The 24,205-nt window shown below is 41.4% G+C and overlaps 1 protein-coding gene across 1 annotated transcript; it reads right to left on the bottom strand.

Moving 5' to 3' along the window:
- Window positions 1-744: 744 nt before the first annotated feature.
- On the bottom strand, window positions 745-23,722 carry LOC108705489 (SKI family transcriptional corepressor 2). The gene is made up of 9 exons (XM_041580645.1): window positions 23,542-23,722; window positions 17,342-19,151; window positions 16,238-16,295; window positions 14,008-14,082; window positions 9,265-9,330; window positions 6,267-6,365; window positions 5,105-5,172; window positions 3,245-3,310; window positions 745-1,243 (listed from the first exon to the last, which is right to left on the bottom strand). Exons 2-8 carry the CDS (start codon window positions 19,103-19,105, stop codon window positions 3,248-3,250), a joined length of 2,193 nt encoding a protein of 730 aa, XP_041436579.1. The 5' UTR covers window positions 19,106-19,151; window positions 23,542-23,722; the 3' UTR covers window positions 745-1,243; window positions 3,245-3,247.
- Between the last annotated feature and the right edge of the window lie 483 nt (window positions 23,723-24,205).

Here is a 24,205-nt window from a genome sequence, read left to right as displayed (position 1 = left end):
TCGATTTTTCATGTGTGGTCTCTTTTTTCCCTTTCTCCTCCCCCTCCTTTTTGATTGGTGGCTCAGCCTTTAAATACTGTTCTATGTTTGTAAATGCTCAAGCCTATAATTAAGTGTCTTTTGTGCCACGAAACGCGTCAGGCAAGAGATGATTGTATAACTAAAGGATCTACTTTTTATCTACAAAACTTTGGTCTGATCTATACGTGAGTTGCCCGGTGCCAACATTTATTCTATAAGTAGCCTCTCTGACCCACCTTACACCCAGCCATGCATGAGACTGGCCACCAACTGCCAAGGGCTTGTTTCAAAGGGTCACATTTTAAAGCCATATGGTGAAAATGTTGCTACGGGCATAAGTAAGAAAACTATTTCATTGTCCTTCACCCCAATTGCAACCTGTGGTTGAGCTCACCCCCTACCGACCAGGCCTGGACTGAGAATTAAAATAGGCCCTGGCATTTCAGGTACACAGAGGCCCACTTAGCCCACACAGAGGCCCAAATAGCCACCACCAGCCTACTAAATACTGACTTTCTATGGCACTTTAAGCAGCCCCTCTGGCATTTGCCATAACCCACAGATTGCCAGTCCGGGCCTGCTACCGACCCCCTTGTCACTATCCTAGAGCAGGTGGAGGGGAGAAGAGAGACCAAGTATTGCCCCAATTCCTTGCTGTTTGTGGGGTCTGCTGCCCCCTAGTGTCTCCCCGCAGGGAAGCAACACAGCTACACACTGCGAAAGTCACTGGATAGCGTTTATTATAGACTTTTGTATCCACAGAAATGATAAAGAAATTACCAGAACATCATGATAAATGACCTTTTTAGACCAGAGATTATATTTATAATTACACATAATATTAAACTGTAAAATATGCCTCGGGGGTTACAGTTCATCCATACAGCAGGCAGAGTGAACGAACAGAAGGCGCAGAAGTCAATCAGTGTCCAGTTCCAAGCGCAACCCCTTGGGCCGAACCTCGTTATTTACAGCATTGAGCACAGAGTTGGGTTCCATCACTTCAGCAGCGGCAGGAAAACCAAGTCGGATTTGAGGAAAACACTCCGTCCATTTGTTGGGCAGGTCTGTCCACGGTTATTCAAATCCTGCCGATTGGCTGCTATAATCTATGGTACAAAGTTGTCCTCATTATCCGTCCGATTTGTGATCCCAAAGTCTCAGTCTTTATACGGATTTATTGGTCTTTACAGAAAACGGTGCTGGAGTCACCGGGGCTTCACTGCGGAACAGAAACGTTGTTACTTTCTGACATTTGTTAATAAATCCAACTCTTAAATTAATTGTTACGATGTACAGAGGGATATTCTGAGACAATTTGCAGTTGGTTTTCATTTTTTATTATTTGTGGTTTTTGATTTATTTAGCTTTTTATTCAGCAGTAGTGATGGGTGAATATATTCGCCTGGCATAAATTTGTGGCGAATTCCCGCGTTGCGCCACCAGCGAATAAATCCGTGAATCTCCCGTGAAAATTCACCAGTGAAAATTTCTGATTTTCACAATTTTTCCCTGAAAAGGTCGAATTGCACGATTTTTTTGTGAAAAGGTTCGAATTAGTCGATTTTATAGTGAAAACTTTCGAATTGCTTGATTTTTTTGTGAAAACGTTCCATTTTCACTATTTTTTCGTGAACTTTCTGATTTCACGATTTTTCACAAATTTTTCGAAGTTTTGCGAATTTTACGGGAAATTCGCAAATTTTTAGCCGAAACGAAGCGGGAGAGATTCGCCCATCACTATCCAGCAGCTCTCCAGTTTGCGATTTCAGCCATTTGGTTGCTAGGGACCAATTTACCCTAGCAACTATGCATTGATTTGAATAAGAGACTGGAATATAAATAGGAGAGGCCTGAATAGAAAGATGAGGAATAAAAAGTAGCAGTAACAATACATTTGTAGCCTTACAGATGTGTTTTTTGTGAAAGCTGGAAAGGCAAATAAGGCAAATTATTAAACAATTATGAAATATTAATAATGAAGACCAATTGAAAAGTTGCTTAGAATTGACCATGCTATAGTTGTCAGGAGAAAGAAAGAGGCTGCTCTGATGTTCTTCTGCTTAGGAATAAAATTAGAAACCTTTCTCAAATCTTTCCTAAGCAGAAGAACATCAGCCTCTTTCTTTCTCCTGACAACTTCCTTGACTACTTGGTGGTCAGACTGGTGGGAAACTGACCAGCAGGTGGTGCTGTTGTAACTAAATTCATTCATATTAACAGTACATGTATCCCTTAATATCTTGGAATTAAAAGAAAATAAACAAATAATGTAAATTGGAAAAGTGCTAAGAATAGCCCCCTCATCAATTTTACATTCACTTATTTTTAAGGTTTATTTATCCTTTAAACATATTCTCAGCTTCATGCTCACAAGGTCAGGCAGTATTGGTCAAAACTGAGCAAAGTGGTTGGCCAAATCTAGGCATTATGGTTTCTTCTAGGGTAATAATGTAGATGAAAGTACCCAGGACTTGTTATGGTAGATTCAGTATCAGTGGTATTGTTGAACTGTAACTCCCAGCATCTCAGCTAACGGCCAGACTGAACATATATATATATATATATATATAGCAAAGTCTTGCGTCTGCTTCCAGTGCGTTACTAACAAAGTATTTCAGTGTGGTGCAATGATGTGTCAGCTCCTGGGGCTAAAGGCGTGTCCCAATCACACGGATAAAGAATATGAGAAGGTTATTTAAATACTATAGCCCTAATTAACGGCATCACACTCCCTCCCCATGCTGATGGGGATCTGACAGCTCATTCCCCTTAGTGAGTTATCTCATTCATCTGTCAGAGCATGCTGGGAGTTGTAGTTCAGTAGCAGCTGCTATTTCTTTAGTTCATTATAAAGGCACATTAAATAGAGTTTCTATCCCAGTCAATCATTCACTGGTGTTTAGATGGGTTGGGGGTTTAATGGGGCTTGGCTTTAGCCTATAGGGCCCTATGATTTCTGAAGTCACCTAATTACCCATGATTCTATATGTCACATGGTATAAGTCAGGTGGTTCTCAGATTTATATACACTAGATGCAGTTTGGTATTCCTGGTAATCAATATGGCAGCTCCCGCTCGTAAAAAATGTAAAAACTATGTTTTAGAATTTGCATCTCTCCATGCAAATAGCTGTTTCCATATGTATTCCCTATACTGAAGGCTTTTTACAGCGGAAACTGGGCACAAATGTGAATTTTCTGCTCCAGGAATCCCAACTTACCTTTTAGCTCTTACTGAGATGAGTCCCCAGTTTCTCTTTCCTGATCAGATTGGCTGCATAGGGGATCTGCAAAACAGATTTATCTTGGTCATTTCTCTTACGTAAATGCACAGGCTTCATACAAGATACAAAAAAAATAAATATCTTGAAAAATGCCCCCAAAGGGGTTGTTCACCTTTAAATTAACTTTTAGTATGTTATAGAGCTGCCAATTCTAAGCAACTTTTCAATTGGTCTTCATTGTTTATTTTGTATAGTTTTTTTTAATTATTTGCTGTTTTCTTCCGACTCTTTCCAGGTTTCAAATGGGGGTCACTGACCCCATCTAAAAACAAAGGTTCTGCAGGGCTACACTTTTTATTACTCATCTTTCTATTCAGGCCTTTCCTATTCATATTCCAGGCTCTTATTCAAATCAATGCATGGTTGCTAGGGGAATTTGGACTCTAGCAACCAGATGGCTGAAATTACAAATTGGAGAGCTGCTGAATAAAAAGCTAAATAACTCAAAATCCACAAATAATAAAAAATGAAAACCAATTGAAAATTGTCTCAGAATATTCCTCTCTATGTCATACTAAGGGGGTTATTTACTAATCTCTGAATGCAAAAATCACGAAAAATTTGTGATTTTTTTTTATAAAATCTAACTTTTTAAAATATTTTCGGAATTCATTAAACCCCGAAGATGGAATCAGAAAATCCGGCAAGTCAATGAGAGAAGACCCACTGATTTTTTGATGTGCGCTGGGTTTCGTGCAATACCCCGAAGTTTTTGGAGTTTTCAGGCAAAAATCAGAGTTTTCAGGTGAAAAATCCGAAAAATTTGTGAAAGTCTGATTTTTTCCCCGCAAAGCAAATTTTTGGGAAAATGTAATAATAAATGTGCAAAAAAAACCAGAGCGGATTTGATCGGAGTTTATAGCAGAAAATAATGAGATGAATTCGGGCTTTGATAAATAACCCCCTAAAAGTTAAATTAAAGGTGAACCACCCCTTTAAACTTTTAGTATGTTATAGAATGACCAATTCTAAGCAACTTTTCAATTGGTTTTCATTATTTATTTTTTATAGTTTTTTTCCTTTTTCATCAGACTCTTTGCACCCTTCAAATGGGCGTGGCTGACCCCCTTCTAAAAAGCAAATGCTCTGCAAGTCTACAAATGTATTGTTATTGCTACTTGGTGTTCGTCATTTTTCTATGCAGCCCTTCTCCTATTCATATTCCAGTCTTTTATTAAAATCAATGCATGGTTACTAGGTTAATTTGCACCCTAGCAACCAGATTGCTAAAAATGCAAATGGAAGAGCTGTCAAATAAAAAGCTAAATAACTCAAAATCCTTAAATTATAAAAAATGAAAACCAATTGCAAATTGTCTCAGAATATCTCTCTCTACATCATAATAAAAGTTATCTCAAAGGCGAACCACCCTTTTAAAATAGTTTTTCCTGCATAACAGGCAGTTGCCAGAGTGCCCAGCAGATGGCGATATAATACTTTTCTCTTGTATTATTTCTAATTCTCTGATGACTGGTGATATTAATATTTTACAATACCTATTGGGACTAATAAAGCAAATGCACAAATGCAGACAGGTACAAATGACAGGCAAGGTGCTGTTCCTAAGAGCTTACAATCTACTATATGATGGTGACGGGTATTGTAAGCAAATGGACCCAGTAATGCGGCCAGTTTACTGCAAGGTTTATTTATAAATAATTGAACAAGCCCACTAAATCCATGCCTCAGAATAGACTAAATAAAAGTACATTGATTTGTACATTTAAATATTAATGCATGTGAGCAGTAACCTGTCCTTTCCTGTAATGCATGTAATACAATATATATATAACTTACTATTTGCAATTGCTGCACCATTTCTTCCCTGTACGCCAGCTCCCTCTTCATCTGATCGTGGAAATTATCTGGAAACCAAAAGAAAGTTAGTTAAGTTGATGGTTTCTTGCAGCACGTCCAATTATTATGCATTCGTACACGATCGACCAATCAGGACTTTGTAAGTTTTCTCATGCTCCGCCCCTCTGGCGTGGGCTTGATTCTTCCCTGCAAGGGCAGCCAATGAACTTCATTTTTGAAGGCTGAGGTTGCTTCTGGAGAGCTTACAATCTAGTATCAGAGACCCACAGTTGAAGCTGGCCTCTTGAGTAAAACCTTGCACCAGAGAGCTTGCAATCTAATGTCTGATATTACAGGCCCTGGAACAGCTTATAATATTCAAACCCTGATGTTAAGCAAACCACCAAAGCTCACAATCTACTGGCATAGGGAATGGGCTCTGGCTCCCCTGTCACAGCCCAGTCCCCCCCAGTATGAAGCCACGCCTTCTCCCACTTTAAATCAGCCATTATTATTTAGCCTCTTTATGGACATTGGCCTCATTCTACTTCTTGCTGATTCAGAGGGAATCATGTTCCGACTTTCTATTCTGGAGGTTACACTTGTCCTTGTACTGCCATTATACCCAATGTCCCCACTGTAAGCAAAATTCTCTGTTTAATATTCTCTGTTTAATATTCTCTGTTTAATATTCTCTGTTTAATCCATATGTTGTCTCCAGCCAGCTCTCGGCATCACTCCCATGAACTCATATCCATAATAAGGAAATCTCCTAATTACCTACAGAAATATTGCTGGCATCGCCCCAACCTCTTAGATGTGCTCCCCCCCCCCTATTCTCTGTCTTACAGCGAGAGACAATAATAAAACTAGTGAATTAACCTATACCATCCAATTAACTCTTTGATTGACCTAGTGCAATTAAAATAACAAAATTGTCTTTTTCTTTGGGTAGAGTTCCCCTTTAAATAGGTTGACTAGACACCTAACACTAACATTTACCCCCTATAGCAGGGTCAGACTGGGACCTGCTCCCCCGATTTTCTGCCCCCTAAAAAAAAAAATCTGCCAGAAGGGGGCCCCGAAGGGCCCCAAATGCTCCAGCCCGACTCTGCCCTATATCCATAATTATATCAGAAACGAAGAATTAAATGCTTCTTACTGAACACAGGGAAAGACGGCGTTCCTTTCAAAACCTGGAATTCTTGCTCCAGCCTTCTCCGGAGGTCGATCTGCTCGAACAGGACTTTCTGAAGTTCTTCTGAAAATAAATAAAATTCAATTGAAATAAGACCCCTCCTTTGTTTGAAAACAAACCCCATTTATTAGAGACATTTTTATATAGAAATATAAAAAATATTTAAGGGACGGTTCACCTATAAGTCAACATTTAGCATGTTATTGAATGGCTAATTCTAAGCAATTTTTCCTTTTTTCTTCTGGCTCTTTCCAGCTTTCAAACTGGGGTCACTGACCCCCATCTAAAACGCAAATGCTCTGTAAGGCTACAAATGTATTGTTATTGCTATGTTTTATTACTCATCTTTCTATTCTGGCCTCTCCTATTCATATTCCTGACTTTTATTCAAATCAATGCATGGTTGCTAGGGGAATTTGGACCCTAGCAACCAGATGGCTGAAATTGCAACTGGAGAGCTGCTGAATAAAAAACGAAATAACTCAAAAACCACAAATAATAAAAAATGAAAACCAATTGCAAATTGTCTCAGAATATCCCTCTCTACATCATACTAACAGTTCATTTAAAGGTGAACAATCACTTTAAGAAAAGTTTTTAATCCATTGAATAAGAAAAAGGAAGTCATGTGATCAGCAGGAAAGCAGGAAGTAGGGTTTTACCAGCAAGCAGACAAACGGCCTCCTCCTCTAACAACACTGCTGTACATCACTCAGCATCACCTACGTATAATAATACCAGGAGGAACTTTTTAGGTCGACTTATAATGTCCCTTTAAGGGCTCCGTGTTAAAGGCTTGAGGCTGTTAAATGTGGCCATTTATTATCAGACGACAAAATATTTTACAGCTTTAAAACTGTTCTGTGGGAAGGGGGGGGGGATAGATCAGATGCAGAAATCCATGAATATAAATCGATGCAATATATTATCTTAAAGTATTATATTACCGTGTCATGTATTGATTGATATGCATGCATTAATCTCAATTATATCCACCCCGGCTCCATATATTATTCATATGCTGCTTGTCAAGCGTAAAATATGGTTCAAAAGCCAGATATCCCCCTAACGAAGCCGCTAACCCCATCCTGGTTATACGGCCGCTTGGCTTGATGGATGCTTTCCTCGCCTAGGGCAATGCATGAGTTAATAAAGAGGTCCGATGGGCTCCGGCGCTTGGAATGATGGAGAATAATAGCAAAGAGAGGAAAATTGGTGCTGCCATGTTGTCCTGTTAACTTGATTTCCTTGTCCGACAGCCTCTCTAGGCCCCAGTCTACGATTTAATCTTTGGCTGCAGGGCATGACTCTATCAGTTTGCTTTGGCTCTGCATGTGGGTGGCCAAATTGGGCCCAGATCTGGCAGTGCATGGCCAGTATAAAGAGTATAAAGAGTATGGTGGAGCCACCATTTATATTTAAAGATATATAAAGATAACTTGCCGGGGCTCATTTATAAAGAGTAGTTGCCCATGGCAACCAATCAGATCTATGAGCAGATTCTGCATGCTTACTTCATTTACTGAGCAGAGCAACATCCCAAAAACTTGCCTCTGCTCATCACTTTAATTTTCGGCTGTGGTCTGTCAACCGAACAGCAGGTGGCGCTGTTGTTTTAGATGCATTTTATTAGCAGTGCAAAAATGGCTAAAGCAGAAAAAAGTTTGGAATATAAATTGCAAAGAGGCTCAGAATTCCAGGATAATGGCTTGGATTTGCTTTGGGGGCAGGAATGCTGCTTTAGAATACAAAGAAGTAGACGAGCACAGGCTCATGGCTGGTGTTACTGTGTGTCTTGCACTAGGGATACAGTTGGGTTATTTATAAACACTGGGCAAATATGCACCTGGGCAGCCAATCAGATGATTGCTTTAAGTGTTCAACCTGCAGCCGGCTGAAGAAAGCTAATCACTGATTGGTTGCTATGGGTTACTGCCCATGGGCAAATGTGCCCGGTGCTTATAAATGAGCCTCAATTGTGGGTAGACCCCAGGCCCCAGGAGGACCCTGGACAGGAGATACAAGCTGTCTCTTCCGTCTCACTCCCTTCATTAAATGTACCATTATAGGTGAACTGTCATAGCAATTGGGATGGAGACAGAGGGCGATAACACAGAACCACTTTATATCAGCGCCAACCCAACCTTCAGCCCTTTAGCTACTAGTGAACAACAACTCCCAGCATCTGCTACCAGGGAAGTGTAGTGTTACTGTAGCTGAAAGTCCATACGTTGGACATACGACCCCTCAACGTTCTTTGGACCTGGGCACCTATGACTTCCCTGGTGACTGGGAGTCCAATACAGCTGGCACCATTTAAAGGAGAACTAAAGCTTAACCAAAGAAGTAGGTAGAAATGTTGTACTTGTTGTTTTGTGCTTCTGTACCAGCCCAAGGCAACCACGGCCCTTTAGCAGTAAAGATCTGTGTCTCCAAAGATGCCCCAGTAGCTCCCCATCTTCTTTTCTGCTGATTCACTGCACATGCTCTGTGCTGCTGTCACTTACTGAGCTTAGGGACCCACTCACAATATACAGTACACATAGAATAGAAATGTCACAATATAAGGCTGATTAGTAATTAATACACATAATTACTACATGGCAGCACAGAAACCAGTGCAATTAGCATCAGAATTGAATAATCAGCAAACCTGTAGCATCAGCTTATATTACAGCCAGGGAAGCTCATTTTCTGCTGGATAATTAGTGACGAGCCCTAAGCTTAGCTTCTCAACAGCCAATCAGAGCCCACTGAGCATGTGAGTGTCACAGACACTTTCCAAGATGGTGACCCCCTGTGACAAGTTTGAAGTCCTGGATCATTGCTGCTATTGACAAGCTCAAACTTTAGTTAAATAAGTTCATTATATGAAATATGACATTTTTAGCCAAATTCATTTTTAGGGTTTAGTTCTCTTTTAAAGGCAAAGCAAATACTAAAGATGATGGGGTATCGGTACCTTTTCCCATGCTTCCAACATCCTTTTTCAGGGAGTGGGCCGTGCTGTTTTCCTGGCTGGCTTCTCCTATGGGGGGAAGAAAAAACAAAAATATAAAAATAAATCCTACAATGACCCTGCTGACTTTGGCCCTTGCTCTGTGGCCTCTTTTTTTAATCAAAGTAATTGATTGAATTGAATTTTTTTATTAATTTTAAGATTAAAGCTGTATCCAGGGACGTGAACGACTCCATAAATTTTGGATTAAGGGCTCGTTTGGCGCAGAGCATTTCCGCTGGCACCCAGGAAAGAGACAACCTCAACCATCAGCTCCCGGGTGGGACAAATACCCCCATATGTAATAAAAGGCCCTAAGTTTTCCCAAGAGCATTAACCCAGAGCAACCAATAAGATGCTTGCTTATAATCAGGTGACCAGTAAATGCTAACTGCTGATTGGTTGCTATTAGTTACTGCTCCTGGGCCAACTTCATGCCTTTTATTACATAACCCCAATAGAGTTTTACGTGGGGTTTTACTGGCACCTTGAATAGACTGACAAACACCCAACATCTGTCTGAGTGAAGGGTGGGGGGAGGAATCGCTGGAGTTTATAGCTCGGCTCTCAGGGCCATGTTTCAACAAGTTATTAAAATTGAAAATCGCGGCGAATCAGCAAACGCAAATTTGTGTGTCACACGCTGGGAATATGATACAGAAGTTAATTACAAGCTTTATGGGCCAGATATTCCTTCCGCTCTCTCATCCCTTTTGTATCTCTCTGCCTTTAACCCTTACTGTGCTTCCCAGCTGACATTGTGCTGCATGAACCTATAACTGTGCCCCCAGCATTCCTCTATAGCTGTGCCCACAGCATTCCTCTATAGCAGTGCCCACAGCCTTCCTCTATAGCAGTGCCCACAGCATTCCTCTATAGCCGTGCCCACAGCATTCCTCTATAACTGTACCCACAGCCTTCCTCTATAGCTGTGCTCACAGCATTCCTCTATAGCCGTGCCCACAGCCTTCCTCTATGACTGTGCCCACAGCATTCCTCTATAACTGTGCCCACAGCCTTCCGCTATAACTGTACCCACAGCCTTCCTCTATAGCCATGCCCACAGCCTTCCTCTATAACTGTGCCCACAGCATTCCTCTATAGCCGTGCCCACAGCCTTCCTCTATAACTGTGCCCACAGCATTCCTCTATAGCCTTGCCCACAGCCTTCCTCTATAGCCTTGCCCACAGCATTCCTCTATAACTATGCCCACAGCATTCCTCTATAGCCGTGCCCACATCCTTCCTCTGTAGCCGTGCCCACAGCCTTCCTCTATAACTGTGCCCACAGCCTTCCTCTATAGCTGTGCCCATAGCATTCCTCTATAACTGTGCCCACAGCAATCTTCTTCTGTCTATTTGTATTTATATATATATACAATAGAGCTGAAACCCACCCAGTCGTTTCCTTTCGTGTATGTTTACAGGCGGTTCCTTCTTGAACTAGTTCAGTACAGACAGAAGTGTGGGAGCTGCTGCAACAGTTGAACAGTTTATTCTGGAGCAGCGTCTGACATTGAAGTGGAAAGTCAATGACAGATCCCTCATGACTCTCCCCAATGTATTTTTGCTGTTCCCCACAAGCTGACAAACGCCCTCCCCCTTCCCTTGGGTTAATGGAATGTTCAGAGGACTTAAGGGTAATAACATATCGCAGTTCAGCTTAGTGTCTCCTTTAACGGGGGCTTTTATCAAGATTTCCCAGGAGGGATATAATGACGTATAATTGTAAAATGCAGTGTAGCCTAAGCCTTGTGGGTGCTGACCTACCTGCCTACCTACCCCCCGTCTTGTCTGATCTTCTTCAGGAAACCTTTCTGGGTATCATAGTAAACTCCACTCAATCTGCTATTCAGAATGTGAAGACTTCTAGAGGGCAGGACTGTGCTTAATCATGGAGGATCCCAGGGAAGAGTGTCCCCCTCATGTTACTGACCCCCAATCTGACAGCAGAGAGAGTTGCTGTTCAGCATAAGGCCTTAAATTGCAAGACCCAGACAAAGGACCATTTCAACATAAAATATTCCTTTCTGCATCATGTGAGGCCCGTGTGCCCATTGTGTATCCCGACTAAGCTTTATTGCCTATTATAGTCATTATATCTAGGGTCTTCAATCCCCTTTATTAATTTAGAAGCCTTTGTCTGTGATCTTTCAATTCAATACAAGAAGTCCATATTTAAAGGGGAACCATCGTGACAATGAAAAATTAATGTAAGCTTCGTCATACTGATCAATCAATGCAATCAATTAAATATTCTGCATAATTTCTGAAATAATCAAGTTTATCTTCACTATTCCTCTCTCAGCATCTGTTTCTCTTCATTCTATCTTCATGCAGCAGTTGGGTGTCAGATATTCATTGACAGTTACAACCAATATATCTTTTAGGGGGGGCTCCTTTCCTAGCAGATGTATTAGAGCTCACTCAAATAACTGATTCCAGTACAAACAAAATAACTGCCTTTTGCACAAATTCTGCATGTAGAGAGACATGGGGGCAAATTCACTAAGATTCGTAGTTGCGCCAGGCGTAACTTTGCCGCACTTCGCCGCACTTCGCCAGGCGTAGTTTCGCCAGCGCTTCGCAAATTCACTAAAATCCGAAGTTGCGCACAGGGGTAGCGTAAGGTTGCGAAGTTGCGCTAGCGTTGATTCGATAAGCGAATCGAAGTTACGCTAGCGATGGTTAATTTGCATACGGCGCCAAATTCAAATTTCAATGGAGGAATACGTATCAGCACTACAAATGCCTAGAAAACCTTCAAAACATCAAATAAAATGTTTATTTTGCCCTACACATGTGCCCACTGTATAGTTAAGTTGCCATGAGTCAGGAAATGTATGGGGGAAGGAGGGGAGCCCCAAAAAAATTTTTGATCTTTTTCAGCCTATCACCCATAATGTAGAAAACACGCCAGCGTTTTTTGGGACTTAGAAAAAATTTTGACTTTTTTTGAAGCAATCCCTATCTACTCTATTGCGCTTCGCCAGGTCTGAGGTTGTGAAGGAAGTCTAGCGTAAAAGGTAGCGTTCAGTACACTGCGCGCGTTAGTGAATTTGCGGTTACGTCCGTAGCGATAATTCGCCAGGCGTAAGGGTGCGACGTAACACTAGCGAATCTACACCAGCGTTCGTTAGTGAATTTGTGCAGTAACGAAAATGACAAACGCTAGTGAAGTAACGCTAGCGTTACGCGCTTCGGCGCTTAGTGAATTTGCCCCATGATGTCTGGTGAGTTTAATAGAGTGAGCTCTAATACATCTTCTAGGCAAAAGGAGCCTCCCTATAAGATATATTGGATCTAACTGTCAATGAATATCTGACACCCAACTGCTGCATGAAGAGAGAATGAAGAGAAACAGATGCTGAGAGAGGAATAGTGAAGATAAACTTGATTATTTCAGAAACAATGCAGAATTTTTAATTGATTGTATTTAGAAAGTTTCTTATTTCAGTATGATGAAGCTTACATTAAATTTCCATTTTCGTGATAGTTCCCCTTTAAATGATAGGGTCTCCACTATTTGTCCTACATTTATAGACCACCTGGTTTGCACTTAATCTGCTGTCTGTGGTCATATTGGGGTAGTTTTTGGAGGTGGAATCATCACCCTTATTTTGCTCTGCACTAATAGCAGCAGGAGGGCCACAGTCTGGACGTCTCACATGGGTCTTACACCCCATTGAGATTCTATATAGTTTCCTTTTTACACCCGTCTCCTTTCAGCTCAGCCTCTCTCTCTGCTCTTCCCAGCGCCTCTCTCTCTGCTGCCTGCTCTCTCTGTCTCATTTGACAGGCAAATTTGCAGACATTGCCCGAGGATAACAACCTCGTTTGACAGTCAATTAACCGTGAATAGTCAAAGCCAAGGCAGTTTGCATTACATAAATGGAAAATTAGATTCCCTTTTCCCAGGAAAGCAGAAAGCCCTCTCCTTAAGACACTGCAATGCAACTTAGTATCAAAACTTCTAATCACGTCTCTCCGCCGAGCCCTCGGAGACATTTGGCAATCAGTAAAAAGGTGGTTTCATTTAATTTGTATAATGTAATTTTTGTCAATGTATTATACATTTTGTGTAGAGATCATTATCATGCGGATAATATAAATGCTGCCAGAGATGGCCGTAAAACACCTTTAATGTCTTTCTGACAGATATAAAAAGCAATAAGCTGTGATCCTTTTTAATGGAAGGTTTTTAAGAGACATTTCAATTATTGCCACGGCGGTGCCGGAGCTCTCATTGTATCCGCCGCTAAAATCCCTTCTTGTGCAATTAATAATCCTGTTGCTATTAACGGCCTTCTTTTTTTTTTTTTATTCCAATTTGCTTATTCTTGGGGATATTAGCTGAAAGTGGCTGCCACCGTCGGGTCCCTCACAAAGCAGTGTATTTGTATTAAAGGGAGATTTCAGGGTAGATTTATCAAAGAGTGAAGTTAGAGATCTCCACAGTCCGCAGAGTGAAATTCCACCTCTCTCCATTCATTTCTATGGGGTTTTTAAAGGCATATTTATCAAAGGGTGATAGTGAAATTTCACCATTTGATAAATACGCCTTTAAAAATCCGATAGAAATGAATAGAGAGAGGCGGAATTTCACTCTGCAGACTGCGGAGATCTCTAACTTCACTCTTTGATAAATCTACCCTTTCATCTCAAGTCATGGCCCCATTTGTATTAAAGGGAAAGCACAGACGTTACCTGCAAGTTCTCTCCAGAATTCTCCTCCCGATGGTTCTGATTCTGCGGGGAAGAAATGCATCTCTTTGCTTTTGTCTGCAATGAAGCAAATAGAAATATTTCCATTGAACAGATGCGCATTAGGAGGGGCAAGAGATCAAAGTATAGCTCAAGGCCTTTAAATTTTCAATACATATTTATATTATGCTGCTGATGAGTAACCATGAGCCAAATCTGCAACATTTATCTTTATTGTTTTAAAACACATTTATTTTATCGTCAGTGCTTGATGTCACATGATGTCATGCGAATCGCCATGGATACATGTTCATTATATGAAATAATGCACTGTTACTTTAAAATATAATGGTTTTAGAAATCACCAGGTGGTGGCCCCATGGGCCCCCGAACACCCCATTCTGGCACTGACTTCTAATATCCTTATCATTTACAGTAGGGGGTACATTATCCCTTATAATACATGAGTGATACTCAGAGTTCCCTGTATAACTCAGCCTGCAGCCTTGTGCCTTTATATGGTCACTGAACAACCCCTCAGTGACTTCTAATATCCTTATAATTTACAGTAGGGGGTACATTATCCCTTATAATACATGAGTGATACTCAGAGTTCCCTGTATAACTCAGCCTGCAGCCTTGTGCCTTTATATGGTCACAGAACAACCCCTCAGTGACTTCTAATATCCTTATCATTTACAGTAGGGGGTACATTATCCCTTATAATACATGAGTGATACTCAGAGTTCCCTGTATAACTCAGCCTGCAGCCTTGTGCCTTTATATGGTCACAGAACAACCCCTCAGTGACTTCTAATATCCTTATAATTTACAGTAGGGGGTACATTATCCCTTATAATACATGAGTGATACTCAGAGTTCCCTGTATAACTCAGCCTGCAGCCTTGTGCCTTTATATGGTCACAGAACAACCCCTCAGTGACTTCTAATATCCTTATCATTTACAGTAGGGGGTACATTATCCCTTATAATACATGAGTGATACTCAGAGTTCCCTGTATAACTCAGTCTGCAGCCTTGTGCCTTTATATGGTCACAGAACAACCCCTCAGTGACTTCTAATATCCTTATCATTTACAGTAGGGGTATATTGGGGGTACAAAGCAGTATAGTTACAGGTGTGAAGCATTATGCCGCTGCCAATATATAGTATTCATGGCACTTGTGTCTTTTCAGAGGTTCCCTGGGCCAGGAGCCCCTGGTAGTCCATATACATCATTCTTTGAAACTCCAAGGGTCTCTCTGCAGATACCGGCAAGAGAAAGTCAACTAATTCACTTTAAGGTAAGGAAAATTGGGTCAAATATATGAATTGATTACATGAGAAGGCTGCAGCCCTGGATTTGATTTCTTAAGAATATTAAATAGGTCATTCAGGAAGATTATAAAAAATTATGGCACATGATTAGTAGCACAACAAGCCTTGCACTTAAATGTGCTTCACTGAGCCTCAGTTATTATGCAAAGGGAATTCCATGTGCAGATTATATGCAGTGAGGTGCCAGTCTGCAGTGATGTCAGTGTTATGTTTGCAACAAATAGTGTAGTAAATAAATCTAGATCAGACATTTCCTGACCTTTGTGAAACAGTAAATTCTGGGCCCCTTTGCATCCTTCTATAGTTCCAGGGGTACCCAGGGCACAAATAAGCATCACCCCAAATCTCTCTCTATAACTGACCTTCAAGCTGGGTCCCCTTAGCTCATAACAAGGTTACAGATATATAGAAACATTGGGGTGTCACCCTGATATAGTTCCAGGGGTACCCAGGGTACAAATAAGCACTCACCCCAAATCTCCCCCTAACTGACCTTCAGACTGGGCCCCCTTAGCTTATAACCAGGTTACAGATATATAGAAACATTGGGGTGTCACCCTGCTATAGTTCCAGGGGTACCCAGGGTACAAATAAACACTCACCCCAAATCTCCCCCTAACTGACCTTCAGACTGGGCCCCCTTAGCTCATAACAAGGTTACAGATATATAGAAACATTGGGGTGACAGTTTTGTATCAACATTTGTGTATCAACCATTCAGCTATATTTCCAAGAATATTAACATAAAAAATTGACCTTCAATGAATGTGCCCCAAAACGTAAAGGATAAAGCTTTTCCACCTCTTTATACAAATCATCTTTAGATTTCATTTCACAAAACCAAAGCAGATTTTTTTTCATTAAAGTGTAAAAATGAAAGTGAGATTTACACACCTGGGAAACAATTTTCTTTTGACGATAAGCTGGCGCCGTCCTCTTTGGTTTTCGGAGTCTGCCATAAACACACAAGGGACGCGTTTGTATATGATTCAGTAAATATACACAACATTGTGGCTAAATGCACCATGCAATTGTCAATAAAGTATTCCACAGTTGTTTCACATATCCACATACTGTTAGAGGGACACTTACAATCCAAATTGGTATTTCTATGTCACCTTCAATGTACATAGTGACTGGCAATTTTCTTTTTACTGTAAAAATATCCAGTTTTCATAAAATACATTTTAAAACTGTTGAGTTTCCCCTGGCCTTGATTAGCTTTCTTTCTTGGGTCTCAAAACTCTGCACTGGGTATGAAATAGAATCTCAGCAGTCAATAGTCTGAAGGCTCTGTTATACAGATAGCTAGAATCTCAGCTGCCATAAAGCAGGACAGGACTGCTGCTTACAATGGGGATCAGATAGGATCTGTGCAGCCACTGGGACAGAATGTTCTGTTATACAGATAGCTAGAATCTCAGCTGCCATAAAGCAGGACAGGACTGCTGCTTACAATGGGGATCAGCAATAAAGCAAGGCTTCTGAATGCCTACCCACAATGACCTGGGATGCAGCAGTTTGCATGATCATCGGCTTTTGGCTAAATGACAAATTATTGCCTGAAAAGTTGGAAATATTAGAAATAGTAGAGGGTTACTAGTAACTATGTGTAAAGTTTATTCTGTTCTCTCTTCCCGTTTCCTTCTGTAAACCAGTACTTGCTACAACATTCTATAGGAAATGCCTCATTAGAACTAGAGTGTGGGGTGAGTGTGAGCCCTTGTGCCTAGGCGTATAGAGGAGAAATAGAATGTCACACAATCCTATTAGATGGCCGGGTGGGAGGAGGGGAGTGCACTGATCTCAAGGGAACGCTCTGTTTGCATGTAGAACATTTGCTCTCAGTGGCATTGTGTTAAAAAGCAAAACATATTGAAGATTTCATTCCTGCCGGGCACGGAGCTATCAATCTTATTATGCATACATCAAGCATTCCGCCTAAAGCTGCATTTAAATAATAATAATTAGCAGAACAGCCCAGCGGGGGATATTTACATCTTTGCAGCAGGGTTCCTCCAGTGATGTATGACGGGGGCTGGAGTCTTTTGGGGTGGAAGGTTGGGTTTCGGGGCTGTCGAGTTTCTCCTCGTGGTGCGGCTCATTTCGGGGAGACGGGTAGGGAGACCTTTCCTTGAGGGTCTTGTCTGTGTTTTCTGAAAGTCCTCTGCTTTGGAGAAACTGGCTGCTGAGAGTCTCTTCCTCTTCATCGTCCTGTTGTTTGTTGGACTCTACGTCCACCTCTTGTTCTTCATCCGTGTCTGAGCCATCACTCTGGTAACTACAACTTGTGCCTGGGGAAACATGTCTGTCCGATGCAAAGTCCTCCATGTTGCCATGTAGCTTGGCTAAACTTTCTGCATCTTTCACCACCGGCCTAAAGGCTGAATGGTAGCTCTGTTTTCTGATAGGGAAAGGGGGTACGTCCAAAATATTGGCTCTCCCTTCAGAGGAGGCCCTGATGTCACTGGCCACCGGGGAGCTTGAGCATTCCGTCTCAAATAGATTGTCACCAGTGTTGCTAATGCTGCTGCCATCACTCTGGTCAGAGAGCTCCAGGAAGGCTTGCCGTAAACTAGGATTGTCTGTGATAGAGGTGAGGGTGCTGGGTTGAGGCTGGAGGTAAGTGGGGACTGGGAGGCCTCCTGGTGTTCTCGGTGGCCAAAACATACAAAATGGGGGGTAGAAAGCATCTTTCCTCCCGGGCCAAAACAATCCAGACAGGGCACTTGTCTTCTGACTATTGACCGAGTCACTGTCATCTTTCTTCTGGCAGAGTCCAAAAGCCGGGAAGGTGTAAGGGTTAGGGAAAAGGGTGCTCGCCGGAAACTTTTGCAACATGCCAAACCCTTTGCTGGGCACTGGTATGACCGGATAGCTTCTCTGGGTTTTACTTGTGAGGTTAGAAGTCTCTATCTCCTCTTCTTCTTCATACCTCGGCCTCTTCTGGCTGATCTCCTGACCTATCATGTGGGGAAGGATTCCAGAGCTGGACTTGACTGAGCTTATGGAATGACAATGTGCATGGGAGAGCGCCCTCTTGCGGCTGCCGCCATTAAACATGGCCTTCACGTCCTCCCAGGCAAAAATCATGTCATCTGCAGGAGTCTTATCCGACAGCTTCAAGTGCCTCCTCCATGAGTTGAAGTTGGCTGCATCTGGCTGCGTGTATTTTGCCTCCGGTGTGCGGTGTGAGTGGAAGATGAATTTGTTTGGGGAGAAGTACATGTTGCAATAAGTACACTTGATGCACTTGGCCCTGGAGCTATTATATCTGGCTGGGATGAAATTACCCCTAGAGCCCCAGGCACACTCATGGCTCACATCAAAAGCAAAGTTGTCTGGAAGTTTGGGAGGTCTGTTTTCACCTAAGAAAGACTTGCACAGTCTTTCAGCTTCTCTTTTGGTGATCATCCCACACCTTCTAGAAGATATTGGCATTGCCCCAGCTCGCCTTAATATCTCCAGCTGCACCGGGGTACACTGCACACAGGTGATGCCAAGGGCCACTCTCCTGTTGTGGATTTCATTGTAGCTGTAATTCTTCAGGAGGGTGTTGGAGATTTGAGCAAGGCATAGCCTATCTTGTCCATCAATCACCAGTGAGACAATGGGAATGCCATAGAGAATGACTTGGCTGACCTGGTTGGGTTTCATGGCAGAGTAGCTGGACCTGGACTGGCTTAGAGAATCCTGGGGGCAATTGCTGGGGGTAGATGCCAGGAGAATATCATTGGTTACTGGTAAGGGACTGGTAGCCATCTCTCTCCAGAGGCAAACAGGAGGGTCTTCTTTGGTCTTCTGTCTGCTGCAAAAAGAGAAGAACAAACATGAACCTAGATATCACAGTGAATAAAGAAGGCTGTAAGCAGCATATATATTAGATGAGTAGACGATTTAAAAAATATTCAATCCAAAACTCATTAGAGGAATAAACACTAGACAGGGCTGTAGTCAGCTGATAGTGGCTACTGTATATATATATCATACACAAGGGGAAACAAAAGGGTCCAAGTAGTGCTGATCCTTCTAATTTTTATATATTTAATCTCCTTAATTTGGAAATATCAGAACTGGCAATTCCAGTTTATAACTTCCTTCCAAAACGTTGTTGCTACCACCTCACAAAGTAGGTCAATCTTTGGTCATCTACAAGCACAAGAAAATAATAGGGCTCCAACCTACAGTGGGTACCATTTCTTAATTCATTCTAAAGCAGTTACAATTGCATTTACACAGTATCAGTGTTTAAAGACTCGTCAAGTCATGATTTGCAAACAGTGAGATCTCCAAGTAGACCAATGACCCGGCATTTGCTTGATCAGTTGAATATGTTGCCTCCTCATGGTGCGTGTGATAACCAATGCTTTTCTTTAGACCCTGGTCCAACTTCATCAGGGTAAAAACGGTTTTTGATTTCTGCAAGTGCAATTTTATGTATTGTATAATAAATAACTGAATGGTACATACTATGTGTTTGTACCCCTCTATTTTATTATACTTTCTGATTGTGGCTATATGTTATATAACATTGTTATAAAGTCACTAACTCAGTCCCTTCCCAGAGACTATTATCCCACTGTTACTATAGGCACCATCTCTCCCTACTATACCTGCTATCCCACAGTCACACTCCCTTCCCAGAGACTATTATCCACTGTTACTATAGACACCATCTCTCCCTACTATACCTGCTATCCCACAGTCACACTCCCTTCCCAGAGACTATTATCCACTGTTACTATAGACACCATCTCTCCCTACTATACCTGCTATCCGACAGTCACACTCCCTTCCCAGAGACTATTATCCACTGTTACTATAGACACCATCTCTCCCTACTATACCTGCTATCCCACATTCACACTCCCTTCCCAGAGACTATTATCCACTGTTACTATAGGCACCATCTATCCCTACTATACCTGCTATCCCACAGTCACACTCCCTTCCCAGAGACTATTATTCCACTGTTACTATAGGCACCATCTCTCCCTACTATACCTGCTATCCCACAGTCACACTCCCTTCCCAGAGACTATTATCCCACTGTTACTATAGGCACCATCTCTCCCTACTATACCTGCTATCCCACAGTCACACTCCCTTCCCAGAGACTATTATTCCACTGTTACTATAGGCACCATCTCTCCCTACTATACCTGCTATCCCACAGTCACACTCCCTTCCCATAGACTATTATCCACTGTTACTATAGACACCATCTCTCCCTACTATACCTGCTATCCCACAGTCACACTCCCTTCCCAGAGACTATTATCCCACTGTTACTATAGACACCATCTCTCCCTACTATACCTGCTATCCCACAGTCACACTCCCTTCCCAGAGACTATTATCCACTGTTACTATAGGCACCATCTCTCCCTACTATACCTGCTATCCCACAGTCACACTCCCTTCCCAGAGACTATTATCCCACTGTTACTATAGGCACCATCTCTCCCTACTATACCTGCTATCCCACAGTCACACTCCCTTCCCAGAGACTATTATCCACTGTTACTATAGGCACCATCTCTCCCTACTATACCTGCTATCCCACAGTCACACTCCCTTTCCAGAGACTATTATCCACTGTTACTATAGGCACCATCTCTCCCTACTATACCTGCTATCCCACAGTCACACTCCCTTCCCAGAGACTATTATCCCACTGTTACTATAGACACCATCTCTCCCTACTATACCTGCTATCCCACAGTCACACTCCCTTCCCAGAGACTATTATCCACTGTTACTATAGACACCATCTCTCCCTACTATACCTGCTATCCCACAGTCACACTCCCTTCCCAGAGACTATTATCCCACTGTTACTATAGACACCATCTCTCCCTACTATACCTGCTATCCCACAGTCACACTCCCTTCCCAGAGACTATTATCCACTGTTACTATAGACACCATCTCTCCCTACTATACCTGCTATCCCACAGTCACACTCCCTTCCCAGAGACTATTATCCACTGTTACTATAGGCACCATCTCTCCCTACTATACCTGCTATCCCACAGTCACACTCCCTTCCCAGAGACTATTATCCACTGTTACTATAGGCACCATCTCTCCCTACTATACCTGCTATCCCACAGTCACACTCCCTTCCCAGAGACTATTATCCACTGTTACTATAGACACCATCTCTCCCTACTATACCTGCTATCCCACAGTCACACTCCCTTCCCAGAGACTATTATCCACTGTTACTATAGGCACCATCTCTCCCTACTATACCTGCTATCCCACAGTCACGCTCCCTTCCCATCCCAAGTGCTATTATAGCTGCTCATTATCCCTACTATAATTATTTTTGCACAACCAGAAACTATTATCCCATTCCCTACTGCTACTATAGTTTCTGCTGTACTACTTGTACAATCAAGAGGGAACAGGTGGAGAATGAATGAATTTCCCAGCACTCTTTCTATCTACCAGTACTACTCCCCGTAAAAAGAGAGGTACACTGCAGGTAAATATAACTAAATATCTTGGGTGGCCATCTAGAACAAAGCAATATTTATTAGTTTATTTGAGCACAGTCTGCATGCACTCTTTGTGGTCCAGAATTTAATCAGTCTCCTTTTTGGCCCCTATTTCTGCTGTGAGCCCCCAAAGATTCCAGTTCAATAGGACAAGACTTTCTGTTCTAGTTGGTCTCACAAAGAAAAAAATCTTCTGTCTTTTAATTTTCGGGACCATTCCCTGATGTATTTTCCGCTATCAGTTGCATCTCCTTTACAAAGCTCCAATTTACAGTGATGCTACAATTAATTAAAACCCAATTAACCTCGCCACAATAGAAGACCATGTGCTGCCCACAGAGGTGGTTCCTTAATGAAATAAATGGGAAAAACCCTAATTGGGGTTATAGTATAGATTTTGGCCTTGCAGGACCCTCAGAGTCTGCAGCACTTAAAAAAAACAATATATATACAATTACAGTATATATATATATATATATATATATATATATATTTAAATATATAGATATAAAACCAAATCTCTATTTAATAATATAATACAAAAAATAATATAATACCAATGATATAATAATAATAATAATAATAATAATAATAATAATATAAAACAAACTTTGATTTAATTAAATCTCAGGGGACAATTTGCTTATTTGAAACGGCAGATATTACCATACAATTCAACATTATTGCAACTATGAAACACACAATATATATATATATATAAATGTTATAACATGTGTGTGGTTTCATAATTATAATTTGATGCTTTAATACTAATAATCTTATGAATGACCTAAAATGGATAATGGACATTAAAATCGCACAAGGAATGATCTTGACAATAATCTGCCTTTCCCAATTCCCCAATTGGCAATAGATATGAGGCCAAACTGACCAATGCGACTTAAAATCTCATTTGCTTATTGTGTGCGGAATCATTCGGATATTTCGGATCAAGTTTATCGCACGAATAATTCCGGCCCTGCACCAAATCCCTGGTTTAATCGATCTTATTCGTTGTCAGTTTATTTAATGGGATTTTATTTGTACAGTTTCATTTTGCCTAAATACCCTTCTCATTTAAAAATATAATAGTTAATGACAAATGATAAAGAATTGACTTTTTTTTTAGAGTTTGCTATTTGCGGCTTATTTTTTTGTGAGTCAGGAATATTTTTTAAACTAAACTCAGTTAAATTGAAAGCAATTTTTAAACAGTCCAAATGTAAAGAGACGATAGAGTAATGTACAAAGACATAAGTGGCGATTAGGGTAGAATTCCTAGTGGCCCAGTATATGAGCTGTAGTGTTTGTACTGGACACTGGCCCAGGATTCATTCCCTTTCAGGACATAAATACAATTTCTGTATCATTTCTACCCACTCTACAAAACCCTTTGGAACAAGTAGAAATAATAATATCACATTCTCCAATATGAACAGCGCTATGGTCAGTTTATATTATAGAGACAAGGGTAGAGATTTCATAAATTAACTGTGTATCCTCCCCTAACAACACAATTTAAGGTTTACTCCATGCAGTTCTCTCTAAGCGAATTGTGCGCAAAGCGTTAACATAATTGCGCAAAGCGTTGCGGTCACTAACACACACACACACACGTCTGACAGTTAAAGAGCAGGGAGAAAGGAGAGGGATAAAGAATATTAAAGGCATCTGTCAGTACTAAGGAATTACCTGTTAAGAGCAGGACAATCCTCACACAGTGGAGCAGGGCATCCTGGGGTGGAGATTTGGGGGATTTTGCAGCCCCCCGGTTATTGTATATCCAGAATAACAACCCAGTCAGCAGGATCTAGTGGATGTGACCTCGGAAAGTCAGGGTGCAAGTGTGTTTGTGTAGAGCACCCAACTCACACCCAACCTCAGCCTCAGACTGTCACTCTTCTCCTTCAGCACCTCTAGCTGACGTCATCGCCTCCATATTAACCCCTTCCCCCCTCCACAAGGAGTCAACATATATATATATATATCCTATAGGTTGGAGGGAAGGAGGAGGAGGAGGGGAGGAGGGTTCTTTACAAGTGTTCTATGATGGATTTTTGAAATGGCAGAATTAAGACAATCGATATAAATAACTAGGGAAAAACCAAGGAATTTATCTTAAATTACAGACACCCCCCTCCAAATCAAAAGGAGTCAAAAGGGGAAACCACTAATCTACTCAATCCCCTGGATTCCAACACCCTGATATTAACTGTCCCCCCAACAACATCTCTTTTATACAATAGAGAAAAAAAACAAAATCAGGGCAAATGTGTCCAAAGAAATACAAAGGACGAATTTAAAAAATAATATTTTTTAGGTCTCGGTATAATTAAACATTTATTTTATAATAGAC

The sequence above is a fragment of the Xenopus laevis genome, chromosome 1S (genome assembly GCF_017654675.1).
Source record: "Xenopus laevis strain J_2021 chromosome 1S, Xenopus_laevis_v10.1, whole genome shotgun sequence".
In the NCBI taxonomy this organism is placed as follows: Eukaryota; Metazoa; Chordata; class Amphibia; order Anura; family Pipidae; genus Xenopus; species Xenopus laevis.
The sequence above is the reverse complement of the archived record's forward strand: the minus strand, read 5'-3'. Positions and strand labels throughout refer to the sequence as shown.

Bases quoted from the DNA above. Each gene is read 5' to 3' on its own strand.
- LOC108705489 (XM_041580645.1), bottom strand. From the start codon at position 19,105: ATGGCTACCAGTCCCTTACCAGTAACCAATGATATTCTCCTGGCATCT. The intron at 6,366-9,264 runs GTACCGATACCC...ATTTATTTTCAG, and splicing joins TGTTGGAAGCATGGGAAAAG to AAGAACTTCAGAAAGTCCTG. The intron at 3,311-5,104 runs GTAAGTTATATA...TCTGTTTTGCAG, and splicing joins TGGTGCAGCAATTGCAAATA to ATCCCCTATGCAGCCAATCT.